The sequence below is a fragment of the Colletotrichum fioriniae genome, assembly GCF_027942845.1.
Source record: "Colletotrichum fioriniae strain IMI 355084 chromosome Unknown scaffold_4, whole genome shotgun sequence".
In the NCBI taxonomy this organism is placed as follows: domain Eukaryota; kingdom Fungi; phylum Ascomycota; class Sordariomycetes; order Glomerellales; family Glomerellaceae; genus Colletotrichum; species Colletotrichum fioriniae.
In genome coordinates this window covers 2600612-2617219 of record NW_027076840.1, presented here as the reverse complement: position 1 = coordinate 2617219, position 16608 = coordinate 2600612, and the positions used below count along the sequence as shown (strand labels likewise).

General features: G+C 53.6%; 4 protein-coding genes across 4 annotated transcripts; 1 reads left to right on the top strand and 3 right to left on the bottom strand.

Moving 5' to 3' along the window:
* Positions 1-1607: 1607 nt before the first annotated feature.
* N0V96_004551 (uncharacterized protein) lies at positions 1608-3073 on the top strand (the record flags this gene model as incomplete). The annotated part of the gene is made up of 3 exons (XM_053188615.2): positions 1608-1822; positions 1895-2039; positions 2099-3073. The coding sequence occupies 3 exons, from the start codon at positions 1608-1610 to the stop codon at positions 3071-3073; spliced, it is 1335 nt and encodes a 444-aa protein (XP_053054577.1).
* Positions 3074-5125: 2052 nt separating this feature from the next.
* Positions 5126-5712, bottom strand: N0V96_004550 (uncharacterized protein; the record flags this gene model as incomplete). Its single annotated transcript, XM_053188614.2, has 2 exons — positions 5126-5378; positions 5441-5712. 2 exons carry the CDS (start codon positions 5710-5712, stop codon positions 5126-5128), a joined length of 525 nt encoding a protein of 174 aa, XP_053054576.2.
* A 5843-nt stretch (positions 5713-11555) lies between these two features.
* Positions 11556-12430, bottom strand: N0V96_004549 (uncharacterized protein; the record flags this gene model as incomplete). The annotated part of the gene is made up of 4 exons (XM_065757146.1): positions 11556-11586; positions 11691-11701; positions 11762-12172; positions 12371-12430. 4 exons carry the CDS (start codon positions 12428-12430, stop codon positions 11556-11558), a joined length of 513 nt encoding a protein of 170 aa, XP_065614359.1.
* A 2623-nt stretch (positions 12431-15053) lies between these two features.
* Positions 15054-15971, bottom strand: N0V96_004548 (uncharacterized protein; the record flags this gene model as incomplete). The annotated part of the gene is made up of 1 exon (XM_065757145.1): positions 15054-15971. One exon carries the CDS (start codon positions 15969-15971, stop codon positions 15054-15056), a length of 918 nt encoding a protein of 305 aa, XP_065614358.1.
* Positions 15972-16608: the final 637 nt, after the last annotated feature.

Below are 16608 nucleotides of genomic sequence, written 5' to 3'. Positions count from 1 at the left end.
CACAGACCTGCTCGAGCCACGTTCACTAGCCACAGCGTCTGAAGTGAGATTGGATGGCAGACGGGTGTGATGAACACATGTCGGGGAATCTGAACCGTAAATTTCGGGCTTACTGTCTGAGCTGATGAGTTGGGGTCTCACTCATCGCAAGAACACGTCAATGAGATGAGCGTAACGGAGTTTTTAAGACTTGGTCCCCTACTACTTCAGACTCAGCTCTCCAATCTTGATTGTCGATAACTAAAGCCAGATCACGAGAGAAGGACCTTGAAGTTACCGACTTTCATCCTGGTAGGTCATCGGTCTTCACGATCATCGCATCACAGAAATGGACAACTCATGTATGGCACTATCGAGAATGACGTCTGACAGGTGGGAAAGTCATCGGCCGAATGATGCAGAGTAGCATCCCTATCCAACCTTATTCCAGCATCTCACTTTGTAGACTTACCACCACAGGTGTGTACCGGGTATCCGTACGTAGTAAGGGAATGGGACATGCGCAGGCCCGAAGAGCATCCTCTTTTAAGCCATTCAACCTTATTACTTTACCTGGTATGTATGGCCTCCGTACAAGTAAAGACCAGCCTCGCACACTGCACACTCGTATTTAACAAACAAAGCCCATGTCACCATGTAACTCCAAAACAACTCTCCGGCCACCATCATCAACCTGAGAAACCAAAATCCTCCGCCGCCCGCCGTGTGTCCACCACACCCCGGCCCCGAGTGGCCCCCTCCTCTGCCCCTTCAATATCAAACCAAACGCCAGGGATTCCCCACCAATTCTGCCCGTTTCGGAGGACGCCTCCCGTCCGCCGTTCCCCCTTGGGAGCTCAAACTTTCTGCCCATTTCCCACCAATCGTCTCAAGATGCGTTTAATCGTCATCCAAATCAGGCAGGCTGGATGTGCTCAATGTAGTCCATTGTCTAAGTACACTGTAAGTGAGTTCATATCGGGTGGTGATCACCAGGACTGAGGTAGATGAATGGAAACGGAGTAATACGCCTACGCAAGGAAGCTACATTTCATTGCTTTTCTACCTTACCTCCCGTGCGGCCAAGCATCCCCGAACCATCCACGGCCGCCATTTAGCTCAACACTACTGACAGGCGCTGTTTTCCGTTCCGTCCCCATGTGCATACAAACCCCTTTGCAATTCCCTTCCCGTAACTGACAGGGTGAGATGGACCATGGGGTGGGTGGTGGCAGACAAGAGGCCCCCCTGAGCAACCACCACACCACCCATCCCGGTGGATCATCACCGCGAAGAAGCTGTCCATCGAGAGTGCAACATGACCAAGAAACGAAACCTACAAAACTAAACCCAGGACCCCTTTTTTCGTCCCATCTTTTGCACTAGGTTCTTCTCTCGAAGTCTTGGAGATCTCGTCACTATCCTGCTACGCGTGCCGTTCCATCCATTCCATCCCTTCGGCTTGCCCCTTGCTATAGCTTCTTTTCAAGCTTCTTTTTCTATTCAACCCCATTTGTTTGGTTTCGAGATTGTCTGGTACATTCGCTTCTGTTTCGCGTTCCTCTCACTTTAGCCCCCACCACTCGCTTCTACCTTGCCCCCTTCCGACGATCCAACACACACACACCATGAAGGCTTCCGCGACATTGTTGGCCGCGGCCGCCATCTTCTACCAAGGCGCGGCCGCCCTCCCCGCCGCCGGCTGGACCGGTACTGCCGTCATCCCGGCCAAGGTCGTCGAACGTGCCGACGCTGCTCCTTCCGCTTTCCCTGGCGCCGAAGGGTTCGGCCGGAATGCGATTGGTGGCCGGACGGGAACGGTGTACAAGGTTACCAACCTCAAGTAAGCACTCACTCTACTTGGCCCTCAGCTATCTAGATTAGGACCTTTTCTGACTTTTATCCTGGGCTACAGTGATTCCGGCACGGGATCCCTTCGTGATGCCGTCTCTCAACCCAACCGAATCGTCGTCTTTGACGTAGGCGGCGTCATCAAGATTGACGCCCGGATCGTGGTGTCCAAGAACGTTTACATTGCAGGACAGACTGCTCCCGGCGGTGTAAGTGACGCCTACACCAGAAAACAAAGTCATGACACCCAGACTAACACCAACATCAGGGCATCACAGTCTACGGCAACGGCTTCTCCTGGTCCAACGCCAACGAGGGCATCGTCCGGTACATCCGCATCCGCATGGGCAAGGGCGGCGACTCAGGCAAAGACGCAATCACCATCGCCGACGGCAAGAACATGATCTTCGACCACGTCTCCGTCTCCTGGGGCCGCGACGAAACCTTCTCCATCAACGGCGACGTCTCCAACGTCACCATCGCAGACTCCATCATCGGCCAGGGGCTCGAGACCCACTCCTGCGGAGGGCTCATGCAGACGAACGAGGGCGGCGTCTCCCTCTTCCGTAACCTCTACATTGACAACAAGACGCGCAACCCTAAGGTAAAGGGCGTAAACTCCTTCATCAACAATGCCGTGTACAACTGGGGCGGCGGCGGCGGGTACATCGCGGGCGACTCCGAGGGCGCGAGTTATGCGAACATTATCCAGAATTACTTCATCTCTGGTCCCTCAACCTCCGTCACGGCCTTCACGCGCGGCAACGCAAACTTCCGCGGCTACGTGAAGGACAACTTCTACGACTCCAACAAGGACGGCGTGCTCAACGGTGCCGCCCTCTGCGTCTCGACGACGTGCTACTCCAACATGGCCATCCAGACCACCGCCTTTGACTACCCCGCGCCCGCGAAGCTCCTCTCCGCCGCCGACGCCGTCGCGCACGTCGCGGCCAAGGTCGGCGCCTCCATCGCTCGTGACAGCGTCGACGCCGCTTTGGTCAAGGAACTTCTCTCCTACGGAAAATCAGGCAAGCTCATCTCCGATGAGGCCGACATGGGCGGCGCGGGCGACATCGCGGCCGGCACGGCCAAGAAGGATACCGATGGCGATGGAATCCCTGACGAGTACGAGACCGCCAACGGCCTGAACCCCAATGATGCCTCGGACGGTATGAAGATTGGTGCTGGCGGGTACGCGAATCTGGAGATTTACGTCAACTCGCTCGTTCCCGCCGTGTACTAGGCTTTGTCTAGTCTGGCATTTGGAGATGACTGGAGGTTAAGAGGGACCGAATCTCTATGGAGAGAGAGAGAAAAACACCTTGGCTGTATTTAGCACGCACTTTTTTCGCATATTTTCTTGTGTATACCTACTACCCATCGTCGATCTTTACGACGAGGTACATATCTTCTTTCAAATGGACATAATCCGCTGCCGTTTCCCAAAACTTGCTACTTTGACGAACTTTTCAACGCTCAAATACCCGAGCTGAGCTTCACTTCTCTCTTCACTGCTTCCAAAAGATTGCTGGCAGACACATCGAGGTTGCTTGCTCGTTTGTCGGGACCCGGACCTAGGGTAGCACGGCCGGGGTGGGGCACCGGGGCCACTCTTTCCGTGCTAACAATGGCAAGTGCGGATACCTCGACGTCCGCCCGAGAAGAAGTGGGCCTATTGCGTTACGATCCGAACAATGAGCCTCCTGAGACGCACTATCCGTCTTCCAGAGTTGGCAAGAACGTCACGCCCACCAAGACAGATCATCTCGAAAGCATGTGGCTACGTACGAACCGACTGCTGATCATTCAAATAGAAGCAGCTACAGGTCGAGCCATTGAAAGCTTCGGCCCCCCAAACCAACAGCCAGCAGATGCTGAAACTGGCTAACGCTTTCATCTACAAATCTTTCCAGAGACCACGTTGAAAAGTATCCATGGCATATTTGAAACAGGATGGCATTTTGCCATGATTAACATTTTATCGCCGACATGGTCAGGCAGGGTGCAAGTACTTGGATCGCGCGCGTGACCGACCGCCACGCCTCCGATTAATATACAACTCCAAAATCTTCCGTAATATGTGGATGTATGTTGGTGTCTTCCTCGATCAAAAAAGTCCCGCCCAAGTGTTTGCTGCCCCCTCCCAAAGCAGTTCCCATATTGACATCCAGAGTCATCCCCAACCTCAATCAGACGGTGTCCCTTGGAAGATGATCTTCGTCTGAGGCCCACAAACGTCTGGTAGGCGCAATCGATGAATCATATACTAAAGGATCCTCTCATTGCTCGGACGTTGCCTACTCCTGAAGGGACTGCTAACTCGAGTTCACTCGTCTGATCGCTACCAATAGCTTTCGTGTGCCCATAGCGACCGTTTCGAAACCGGTCATGGTGATCGCTTCGTAGGACCTCGATCCTAACGCCGCCTTGGCGACTTTCGATACCGCAACTCCCGAGTCGGACCTGGTGACGACAACCCCTATCTTTCCACTCTTCTTTGAACGTCGTCCAACTAGTCATGAAAAAGATGACGGCATTCCATACTCCTTGAAGTGGGAGGACTGTGGCGCTGGCGACGTTCAGGCCAAAGCTGACTACTTCAGGCTTGAGAAGATTGACCACTCTGTTGATCGAGCTTGGTGTCCACGTCACCAAAACAGAGATGGCAAAGATGAAACTGGTTCTGAGGTATGCGAGTTTGACAGGATCTAGACGATCCAGCCTGGCAGAAAACTTTGTACCAACACGCCCAATCCGTTGAAAGACAGATCGACGCGGCTTTGGCGGCGGTGGATCTGATGTGCACGTGGTTTCGAAACGAGGGCTTGGTGTACAGTGTCCGTCCTCTTCACTCGTACGCCATGATTGCTGATGTCGGGGCTGTTGGTCATCTGACCCCTTTGTAATGGCTATGGATGGCACTTGAGGAGTCCAAGGTCTCGGCGCCATCGTTGTGATTTGGATATCCGTCACGGCGGTTCCATAGAAAAACTCGGTACGGGTTGTGAGATTCTAGAAAGTGTCAATTTCTGGCCATTTCCCGAGTGGTTCTGGCTGCTCGACAACGTACCTTTTCTGCGGAGTCTCGCTCATCGGAGCAAGATGTATCTTTGCAGTCTCTTCCGGTGTTGCTGAAGGTGAGGTTGTGAAGTTGATTGCGGTGATGGAAGACATGGTAGCCGACGGCAAAATAGATGATGCACGACCCGACGATGCAGGTCCAGATGGGAATATAGTAAGTGAATATACGAAGCTTGGACCAATCATGATTTATCCAGCACCATATCTGCGAACGTTAATGAATGCCCTGCATGGCGAGAATAAAGCAAGATCGCCTACGTACTGTGGCATCTCCGTAGATAAGGTCATCCGGACCACGAGGTCGGACTAGGAGACAAACAACGGCTGGGATCATGGGGAAGCCAAAGCAGATAGCGCAGTAGACCCAAATGTAGCGTCGGAAGGAAGAAGGATTGGCACCGGCGAAGAAGACGAGGTATACGTTGACAGCCATGGCGAAAGACCACCACGGATCAGACTGCATGAACCTATTGCATCGAGTTATCAGCACTGTTTGTTTAGAGAAGTTCAAACGAAGAAGAGGACGGACATTTCGAGCAAAAATGCCTGTGCTTGACACAGAGCGGATCCTGCTCCAGCTCGCATGCCGTCGTAGCCCATGGCGCAAGCAATGCTGGCACCAACATTGGCAATAGACGCAAAGACGATGAAGAGATTAGGAACACTTCGAATGCGCTTGAACTGCCAGTAGGTGATAAATATCAAGGTGACTCCGACCAACGACAGGGACGCGCCGATTCTTTCCAGGGCGATAATAACGTCGATCTGAGACTGGCTGAGGGACTGCACTTTCCCACCCATGTCGGCAATTGGTCCGTCCTGACCGTCCATAAAATTGGCTGATGATCAAGGTCTTCGCTTTGGCGTAATTTGGTAGTTTTGGTAAGTGAGCGAGCTGTTGAACGAGGCAGCGACTCGAAGACCGGCTGGGTCATAAGGTCAGTCATCTTTGTCTGCTGTGCAGGGAAGTGCATCCTGGGGGAAAAGCTCCAAGCATACCTGCCTCCGTATTCCAACAGCTGAGATGCAGTCTGCAATGCTGCGAGACCCGGCCCCCTTGATGTATATGTGAAAGGACCGAAAGATGAAGCGTAGGTCGTGGCTCGAACTGACGGCAGAGGTAGCACAAATGGCAGCCGTGGCACAAAGAGGAACCGAAATTCCCAGTTGATAAGAACCGACAGAGACTAAAGCAAAGAAAAGGATTGGTCGACAGGAAGTACAAGCCTCGAGGATCCAAAGACCAAAGTGATATGCCGTGTTGCTGGACGGCAGCTCTGTGTGACGAGCTGCTGGCCTCTGCAGCACCAGCGAAGGCGAAGGTTGGAGCGGATTGAAAAAGGTTCGAGCGTATTCGATAAGTGAACTATCAAGAGGTCGAAATAAAAGGGCAGGCGAGATCATGTATTAATCTCAGGCAGCCCTGACTGGTAGTCACGTTTGGTCGAGACACTGAGGTGCATGACCGACTGCGGAAATCCTGGCTTGGGACGGGGAAGAGAGCCGACGCAAGGAGATGTTACACGGACGAGAACGGGCGAAGAAGAAGAAGGGACATTGGCGGACAGATCGATGGCGAGCGGCGACGGGTACGAGAGGATCTTCTCTGAGGCGGCAGGGGGGGGGGGGGGGGAGGCCTTGGTTGAGAGAAAGTACCAAAGACGTTTGAATGCGGGGATCGAGAGACGAGAAGGAATGAAGCGGTGACTGTTTCCGATTCGAGGCAGACCTGACGGGATTCTTCTCTGATTGGAACTGGCGTCAATATCAAAAGAGCTGTGGCTTGCAAGTTGTAAATGTCGACACGAGGGAGGAATAGCCAGGATGTGGTGGTTGCGCGTGTGAGTTGAAGTGAATGAACGTGATGAAGGACCAGGGGTCAAGGGGAAGTAGGGAAGGACGGAAGGAGGGAGGAAGGGACAAGAGGAAGAACGTATACGTTCGGGGGTAGTTGCCAAGGGATGAAGTCAAAACAGAGCACTGTGGAGGGAAGGCACGGTGGAGGTGGATTTGAGGGATGAGAACTGGAAAGGTGTGATACTGGCACGCAGCCTTGTTCAAGGAAGTAAGTACAAGACGAATGAACCTGCCTTAGGTAGCTTATTCTGGGGAAGTAGGTACCGTCTTCCATTCGTGGAGATGGAGTTGGAGGCGGAAGAAAGACACGAACGAGGATGAGTACCTGAGGTGGATGGCTTACCTTGCCCCAACGGGTCTTGATGATATACCGTCCGGACGAGTTATTTCAGAATATTGAAAGTTCGCAACCTTCTCCACGCCAGGTGCTGGAGTGCTAGTGTGAGATAGGATGTGAGATGAGATGCAGTAGTCTGAATATGGACCGACTGGGGATGAAGGCGACGGGTGGTATCTACATGGGAGCAAAAAAGGCGGAAAGGCATGACAGCGGGATAGTAAGACGGCACGACGGTTCGGTGAGCATCTCTCGGGCACAGTATCTACAGGGCGAGTGAGACGCAAAACCCCAACCCATCTGCTTCCTCTTGGCTGCCACACTGTATTAGGACCAGCCAGTGAGACCCTGCCAGACATGATGTGCGGATATGCATCCCACAAACATGCCTCCACAGGCCAACGCAAGGCTCTTTTCTACACAGGGCTGGGCAGGGCTCGGCAGGGTGGCAGTCAAATGGAGGTGATCCCGGCAAACAAAGAGAATTGTTGACGAGGGAGAGGGAAAGAAAGCTCGGCAAGTAGAATGAGATACCGATAGCATGAGAACGAGGTGAGAATGAGTGATGCTTGCCACTGATGTTTTCGGAAAGAGAAGAATAAGTGAGAAATAAAGTGCCAATACCCGGCAATCTCTTCTAAGCCCCAATTGGGATGACCTCAGTGCCCAGCATCATCATGATGCGGCCGAGAATAGATAGGTATCTCACCTTGGAGAACGAAGCAAGGTGAAGAAGTTGAATGAGCCTTACGGATATTGTCAATCAGTAGGCACGTAAGACGGGTAGAATGTCTCGCACCCTCGATTGTCTGTCTGCCCTGGTGTCTCACTTCCACGCCGTGGCGGCAGTGTACCCGTTGGATTTGCGCCCCAAGACGTTGATCGGATGACTGCCTGTCTGGATCTCACTTTGGATGAAATGTCGATTCGTTCAACCCTGGTCGAAATGAGAGATGAGACGACCGGGGGTGAATCGCGGCACTCGATCCTTCCACTTTTTTCACACTTCCAGGCTCACAGTGCCGGAGGAAGTCGCGTTTGGCTGGACCCCAGGTACCTCTTTCCTACCTTACCTCCACGCCTCCACATCCTGCCTCCTGCCTTCCGCCACCTCCCACTTCTTGCCTCCCTGAGATACCTCATGGCAACCTCAGGTATCTGTGAAAGATCAAGGGAAACCGCAAAGAAATGAAAGAAGGAAAACATCGATTCTTCTGGTCGCCACATACCTCAACTCACTTTACCTGCAAGGCCAATGCTTCGGCCTGTTGGCCTTCCGATTCTCTGACCGCCCTTCTCGACGCACTATGTTTCCCGGGCAGACGTGGGCGTGGCTTGAGGACTTGGCTACATTAACGGCCGAGATATCGAAACTTCATTCGTCATCCTTCTTCATATCTTGCATTTTCCTACGCAGCCCGCCGTTTTGTCGGTCAGATCGGTCAGACCATGCGGCCCTGAGGCGTCATCGTTCAACACACGGTGCGGCCTTCTCCAAAGTTCACGGTTAAGTTGACGGATCCGAATCGTTGCTGTTGATCCCTCACCTCGTGGTCGGTTATCGAGATGAAAAATGCCATTGATTGGGGATGAAAGGATCGAGACAAGAGGCTCACTGACGGGTCATGGTCCGATCTTCCCTCAAGAAGGTCAAGGGTTCTGTCATTGTTCTCTTCCCTCGAGACCAATCTGGATGTGAGAACTGACGAGATTGCCTAGCCAAGTCATCCAATTTGGCCTCTCCATCCCTGGAGCCTGGACTCGTTGCACTCAATCTTGTAAGCGTTCGTTTGCCTGGTATGCACTGTCTATCCAGCTGTGCCGCAGCTGGGGCTCCTACCACAGATGGCTGAGTTGCCAGCAGGCTAGCAGACCGAAAATAGAGGCAAAACACCACACTTATGCCACAGGGACCAGCCTGCATCAACAAGTGCCAGCAACCTGGGACGCAGTAATGAGGAACACCATCTCGTCCATATTGACTGATGTGATGGGACTACGAATACCCCGTGGATGCGTGGAGGTGCAGATGAGGTTCAACGGCGCAGCTAGAGCAAACGACCAGCCCCTCACTACGATGACCAACCAGGCTCCAAGGCGCACGGCACTGTTGTTTGCCTGCCTGTCGCGGGCTGGACTTGACTTTGTCTCCACGAATCACCGATCACAATCCGCTCCTTCACCTACTCTTTGGTTTGCCGGGATAGCCTTTGGAAACCGAACGAGCTGCCCACTCGAGCTCGAGACCCGCAACCAAACTTTCAGACCAGACTCGAGAAATCCGGCAAACGCTATCATGGGAAATTCGAGTTGCTCAAGACTCTGCTCAGCTGCGATGCGCTGGACCTGCTTCTCCTACCTGTCCTCTGCGTCCACTTCTCGGGCCAGGACAGAAGCGAAATGCGGACCCTCAATAGGTGTTGCAGAGTTCGGTAGCGATCCAATCGCCAACGTGCTCTGTCTCTTACAAATGCATCCAGCCTGACTGCATTGTAGTCTTTTGGCCAACGAGCGATGACCGACGGAGCAGGACCAACGCACGTAAGATCATCGCAGCGCGACGGTCACCAGCTTAAGCGGTTGCGAGCGGGACGTATCCCAAAAGACATCGGTTCCCAGGTACCTGACACTAGAGACGCCAGGTGACCTTCGTGTGCAATGCAGAATGGCAATCCTGCACTGTCGCTTAGTACTCCCCAACCAACACGCAGTGCCCTTGTTGTCGACCCATACCGGTAGCGAACCTCGATTTTCTGCGCTCACCCAACACTTTCTCCAAACCCCTCCGACAGCCGAGATACACAAGCAAGGTCTCCCCAGGTTGACACCAAGAGTCAGGCCATTGCTCTCCCTCGACCGCTAGGTCTCGATGTGGCGTCTGCAGTTTGCTGTGAAAAAAAAAAAGGCATGCGTTTAAACCCTGCGCGTCACGGCCTCTCTTTTTGAGCAGTCGTCTTCGTCGTCCTCATCTCAGTTTGCCAGAATCATTCGAACCATTCTCTGCTTTCGTGCGGCTTGTTTGCTTCCCTCGCTGCAGTTAACCGGCGAACCACTATTCGTCGTGGCAACGCCAGTCCGAGACTCATAACCCACCCTGATGAACCCTCCGGATGTTCTTTGCCGAACCCATTCTTAGATGCTTGAGCTTGGCAACCACTTGGAGCTCATATCGTCTCGCCTAGAGCTTGCTCGAAGAAAACAGTAGTAGAACATGGTGACCGTTGTCATCCGACTTGCGATGAATCACTGCGAACAACCAGTCTCAGAAACACGCTTCGATATAATCATCACAACTCGTGGTTCGCGATGGATATCCTGCCTTGCCCTGAATTCTGAAACATTAATGGTATCTTATTCGTAAGTCCCCCAGTAAGTCCCCCATCACTATGGGAGGATTTCTGTCCCACATTCCGATCGTGACTCTTCAGTCCGTGACAAAAACATACATGCATTCTCATGTGCCCGATTTCCTAGCTTCGTGAAATTCCCAGTCGTACTGTCCATTTTCCACATACCTGTCGTTGTAGCTGAGGGCTACTCAAGGAAGGCTTTGAAAGAAGTCTAATGGTCTGTTCGGCAAGCGGCCCGTCTCAACAGTGCAACGCCCCGGTGATGTGAAGCGATGCTTTCAAGCACTTGCAGCTTCCACACCAAGGCCAAAGCCTGATTCAGTGGTTAACTCCAACATCTTTTCAGCCACCCACCTACCGTTATGAGGACCTGCGAAACATGAAGTCCGTACCATCACCATTGGCCAGAACATTGTCATAGTTCGGTAAGCAATGCCCTCGGTTGGCGCTTCTTTCTTCCCTTCTAGGCCGAATACTGTTCGGATGTCTTCAAGAACGTCTTCAACGACAGAGACACCATCCGACCAACTCGGCATAGGACCCAAGCTGGTGGTGACTTTGCCGCTGCTCTCCTTCAGAATGTTCCGTAATTCGATAATCCTCTCTAGGAGGTATACACGAAGCGAACGATAATGGCTTCGCGCGATGGCAACGGATGACTCAGACGACAGTGAGAATAGACCGTTGAACACCTTTTGCTGCTGTCCGGAGCATGTTGAAGCGCCAGAGAAGCCGAGAAATGCGACGGCTGCCTCAAGATCGCTGCTCAGATCGATGCCGTTTCGGATCAGGTCTAGTAAACCCTCCGGTGGGCTTTCGGTTAACTTGGTTAAGCTGCCTTGGACTTGCACCTTGAAGTCAAAGGCTCTCTTGAAATCGACCACTTGTCGAACAAGCGGCTCGAGAACTGGGCCCTTGCCCCACGGAGTTTCCACCTCTTCAAGCATTGACCATAGAGGCGTCAAGTGGTCTCGTTGTATGAACATTTCCATCAACTTGTCACAGAGAGATCAGCTGGAGTGCTCCATCACAGAAAGGATCAACATTACTCACTGCCGCATGACAGAAGAAAGTGAAGCAGGCTTTATCGACTTCGTTTGTCAGGCCATGGTCTGCTCGAAACTTGAACAACTGCAAGCCTCCAGCCCCGTGGGGGAATACGTTCTCTTGCAAGTCAATCGTGCTTGTGCCCCGCTTGCCATTGATAACCTGCTGGGTTTAGATAAGGAACTAACAGTACTTCGTACTTGAGGGGAAGCCAGAAACGTAATAGGCGTCAACTTTGAAGGAACCAACTGAGGCTTACCTCGAACATGCCAAACAGAAACAACGTGACCAGATTGGCGTCGTCACGCACTGCAACTGGGTCTTGAAGGGCTTGGTTCAGAGTCGAAATGGCTTTGCCGTAATGCCGTCGAGCTTCAACCATGAGCCCTGACTGACGTAGAGATCGAGAGGCACTCGCCAAGGCCACAGCGTGTGTGGCATGTCGTGCGTGGCTGGCGTCGGATAGATCGACGTCGTAGTACTCGGGAAGTCGGCTGAATATTAGAATGCTCGCCTGCGCGGCATAGTTGGTGTAGAAGCGGTTCACCGACAACACTTCTGGACCGATTTGGATGGACTTTGAGAGAACTAGTTCGGGCTCCTCTTCCGAATCCAGCAGTGTCTGGGAGGATTCTCTTCGAGCAAGGATCAGTGGCCCAGGTGAGCTGTCCTGCGGTTCACTATGAGGTCGGGTTGGTGGAGGTTGCTGACGGTGTTTCCATCTAGATGTCCATGATGCTGGGTACCCGGAAGACCGTCGTTGTTGGGACGCAGAGAGAAATGCCCTACGTGGTTTGGAGCCGTCGCGCTTCGTTCACAAATCAGCATGGGCTGTTATTATCTCATAGCCGGGATCTCCGAAGCTTACCGTCATACGCTTCTCCTCGACCCTCGAGTGGCCCTGTTGCGGTTTGGCCAAGCTGGCCATGGCGACTAGGTCTCGTCAATCCACCGGTGGTGTGGGCTCGACATTCGAGCGACTCTTTCATCAGAAGTTCTCCAACAGGACCAAATCTGACGCGCCTGAAGGGAAGTTGCGGACATCGAAGCTATGTGAAGAGGTCAACTCGATTAGCAGGCAAGGTTGGGGAAGCTCCCCACGATAAATGTGGAAATTTGGAGAATGTTTGATCTGGCTGATCCCGGTTAAGATCGCTCGTAGTCGTAGGCTCGTAGCGGCATATCCCATGTATTCGAGGCCGACCAACCATTCATCCTTGGCAACGCGGGCGAACACGGCGCGTGCAGTAGCCCCCAGGCCAGGCGAACGACCTCGGTGAGTTGGGTCAGGACAAAGCCTATTGGTGTCCGTCCGGTGGTGGCGGACGTGACTGAGACGTCACTTTGACCTGCCCCGAACCGGTCAAACTCTAAAAGCGTACAAGTAGCGCGCCGCGCTTGTTACTAGGGCGCGCAATGTCTCACACGACGTCCTCGAAGAATCCTCCGGGGCAACTTCCGGTGGTTAGCTGTCTTTGTTCGTTGGCTCTTCTCTCTCGTTGGGAATCCAACTGTGGACTGTCTTGTCCCACAGCTGGTCGTTAGCAACCCGACTTTGAGGACAGGCTTTGCTGGCGTAGAGAATGAATGCTGCCCTCTCAATGCCAAACCTGCAATTCTAGCCGTATTGAGAAGGCAGACCGAGGTGTCAAAGGAACCCAAGATACGCCGAGTCTAAGGCCGAAAAACTCTGAGCTCAGACTTGAACATGAGGCTTAAGTTGCACAGACGACACCTTGATTCCGTGCATCAGGGTCTCTGCCTGCTAAGTAATCACTCCCACGCGTGGAAAGGGTCTCGTTCCGTTGGCGCGTGCTCCTATCGAGCTGCAGGATGTTGGACCCTGACAGCGGCCAGATGATCTGCGGCATGCGATGCCGCTGGATCCACAAGCCACGACGAGCCAAGACATCATTGCTACTATTTCCAACCAGAAGGCTGCTCAGCCATGGCAAAGTCTCTTTAGTTGGATGGATGGATGGCAAAGTCTCGGATGCCAAAACGCGGCAATTCATATGAAATTGAGGCTTGTCGAACCTTGCCAGGCACACGAGGGCTAGAATTTCCTGTTAGGCCGAATCATCACATTTGTCAGTCAGGTACGGAGTTTACCAGAGTTGGCTAATGGCACAATCTGTACAACCTAACTATCACCCATGGACTTCGTAAAGCAGCTGATAGTGCAAGCTGATGCCAGAATCGTGATTCGCTTCGCATCTTGTTCAGTGATTCAAGGATCAAGCAGTCTCACTTACTCGAGAGAAGATGCCTTTCGCCCCATGGGCAACCTGTAGCAGCAAGGCGACTCAGGCTTTTGGCGTCGTCAGCAACCTTACGCCCCTTGCCGTTACTGGATCTCTGCTTTGAGCCATAGAGTCTGACGTCAAAGATCCCTCATAGCTATGGTGGTGGAGAAGCCGTTGTATTGGGATCTTTGGAGGGGGGGAGAGGGCAGAAAAGGAGCTTGGGTCTGTTGCTGAACCCCTCATCTTCTTCCACCCTTACCCATGAGTATGATCTCCCCGTGGATGAAGCAGCACAGACGAATTTCCCCAACTTTCCCCGACCTTCACGTTCACGGCACGCACATCACAAGAAGCGAAGAGCTCGGATCCTCGCAACGCAACCATGGAGTTGGGCGGCAGCGGACTCGTCCAGAGTTTGCGACGGGATCCTAGACAGGGCCGCTACAGGCCGACCTCATCGCCGACGGACTTAGTCGGCAAGTAATTCATGCGACATGACACACCCAATTGGACGGACGGCATTCTCACGGCCACTGCACCGCCGCCGGCGGGTTGCCGTTTTTGCTGCCCAGTCGTCTGTTCACACACACACAGACACAACGCTCCAGCCACCTCACTCACTTTGGAAGCCCGCCTTGCCTTCCTCCATGATCCATCCCCGCCTTTGCCGCTGTTTGACGCCGCAACAGTGGGTGCGTGCCGGCGTTTGACGGCAATGTTGGCCGGAACTGCGGGGCCTCGGCGATGTCCACGATGAGCGGCTCTTACACGCCCAACTCTATCGCGCTTCCGATGTCAGTCAACCCGCCATCATTTTCCAGCGCCGGCTACTGGCTCCATGCTCCATCGGCGACGGACTCAACTACGATTCCGTGAAACCCTCACGCCGCTTCGGTCGGCAGGGCTGACAAGACAGGACCTTCATCCCAAGTTGTGGTTGCTCGAAATCCCAATTGCCGGATAACCCAATGGACAGGAGTTCGACTCGTTCACAGGCAAACTGGGTAGTCGTCTACATCCAAGGATGCAGAATAGAAGACTCTTGAGGAACCGAATCCCTTTATTTTGTTTGTGCCTGGGTTCAAGGCGAGATCAAGGTTGTTTAAGGTTACGAGAAACAGGGCCGAGAATGGGGCCGGCAGTCCCCTTTCACAGCCCCGGCACGGTGCGTCCCACACCATCCCGTGAAGGAGCCTTTCCCTCCGCGTCGCCGGCAGTCCGCATACGATGAACGCTGCCGGCACTTGAACCTATGCCCTCACAAACCACACACACGTACCGGAAGCTGGAACACGACCTTGCATTTCATGACGCCGCACCTGCTTCTACCGCCGGCAGCACGCCGATCTTTTGAAACCACCTTTCCAGGTGCCCATTAAACTCCTCGCTCTCGAGCTGATGAAACCAGTGGCCCTTGCCCTCGATCACCACAATCTCATCCAGCGCCTCGTCACCTTTCGGCAGATGATCACGATCAGTGCCAACATACCAATCGTTCGAACCCAGCGTCAGGCGCGGGCACTTTAGTTTTCCCGCAAAGGCCTCGACTGCGTTCTCCTGCCTGCCCAGGCTCTCCGCGTCGCCCCAGCCGCCCCAGCAGAGCGCGTACATGACGGCCTTGTCGAACTGTGCCATGCGGCGGAGGTGCCACGTCTTTTGCCACGCTGGGCATTCGGGGGAGTAGCAGTACGTGCCGAAGAACTCGATGAGGGTCGGGATGATCTTATCCTGGGCGTCGGGGTCATTGAAGAGGTAGGTGTCGCGTTCGCGAACGGCGTTGGGGAAGGCGTGGATGGGATCTACGCCGATGGACGCTTTCACGAGGTCCGGACGGGTGGTGGCGATGTAGTACCCTGCCGCCTCACCTAGGGAGTGCGAGACAACGATGAGGTTCTTGGTGATGCCGAGGTGGGATAGCAGCGCGAGCATGTCTTCGGCTGTGGATTGCGGGTAGTAGTCTATCACCTCCGGGTCGGCGGACCGAGCGACGCCGGGCCAGGTACGGATTTCTGGGTCCGGCGGCGGGGCGGAGGATTTGCCTTGGCCGCGGCTGTCGATGGAGATGACGCGAAGGTTGTGGGAGAGGAGGAAGGGGACTTGCCAGGACCAGTCGTGCATTTCGCACGAGAGGCCTGTGATGAGGAGGACTGTGTGGGATGCCGTGCGGGGGCCTTCGTCTAGGTAAAAGAGGTTGAAGGAGGGGTTTCGGGAGAAGTAGGGCATTTTGGCGGTTGGAGATTTGGGTTAGGGGAGGTGGGTTAATGGGTTGTGTGAGTTAGATGGATAGATGTCACGATGGGTTGCGTGGGTTTTGTCTTAGGAGCTACGATATAGACGGGTTCAATCCCATCTTTTATTGCGTTGTGAGTGATGATGTTGGCGGGGTTCCTTTGTCAGACGCTGATCTGAAGGCGTTCCCCGTTCACATGTGAGCTTTAGGGCGAGTTGCAGCTGGCGTAGCCAAAATAGGAAATAGCAGGTAGGTAAGACATCTATCCTGCAAACCGACCCTGCGCATTTACGATACCCAATCGATTTAATTGCTAAATTGCTAGTCTTGATGGCTATCAACGGTATGCTATCATGGAGGCTCATTGCGCTTGGTTCGGGAAGTGCGTCTTACGTGAGATTGTTCGGGCGGTCGGAGAACCAGCCACTTGGGTTCAGGGTGGGGAGTCCCCTTCAGGCAGTAGCCCTGCCATTCCAACGCTATTGAAAGGCAATTCATGTTTGGAATCCGAATGTTCAGCTGCTCGATTTAAGATGGTGTCTACCGATGTACTTGGATAAGAGAGTATGGAGGCACGGGCCGTGAAGTTCGGGTTCGGGCTCGGGGCCCGGGGTAGAATTGCGGGGGGTC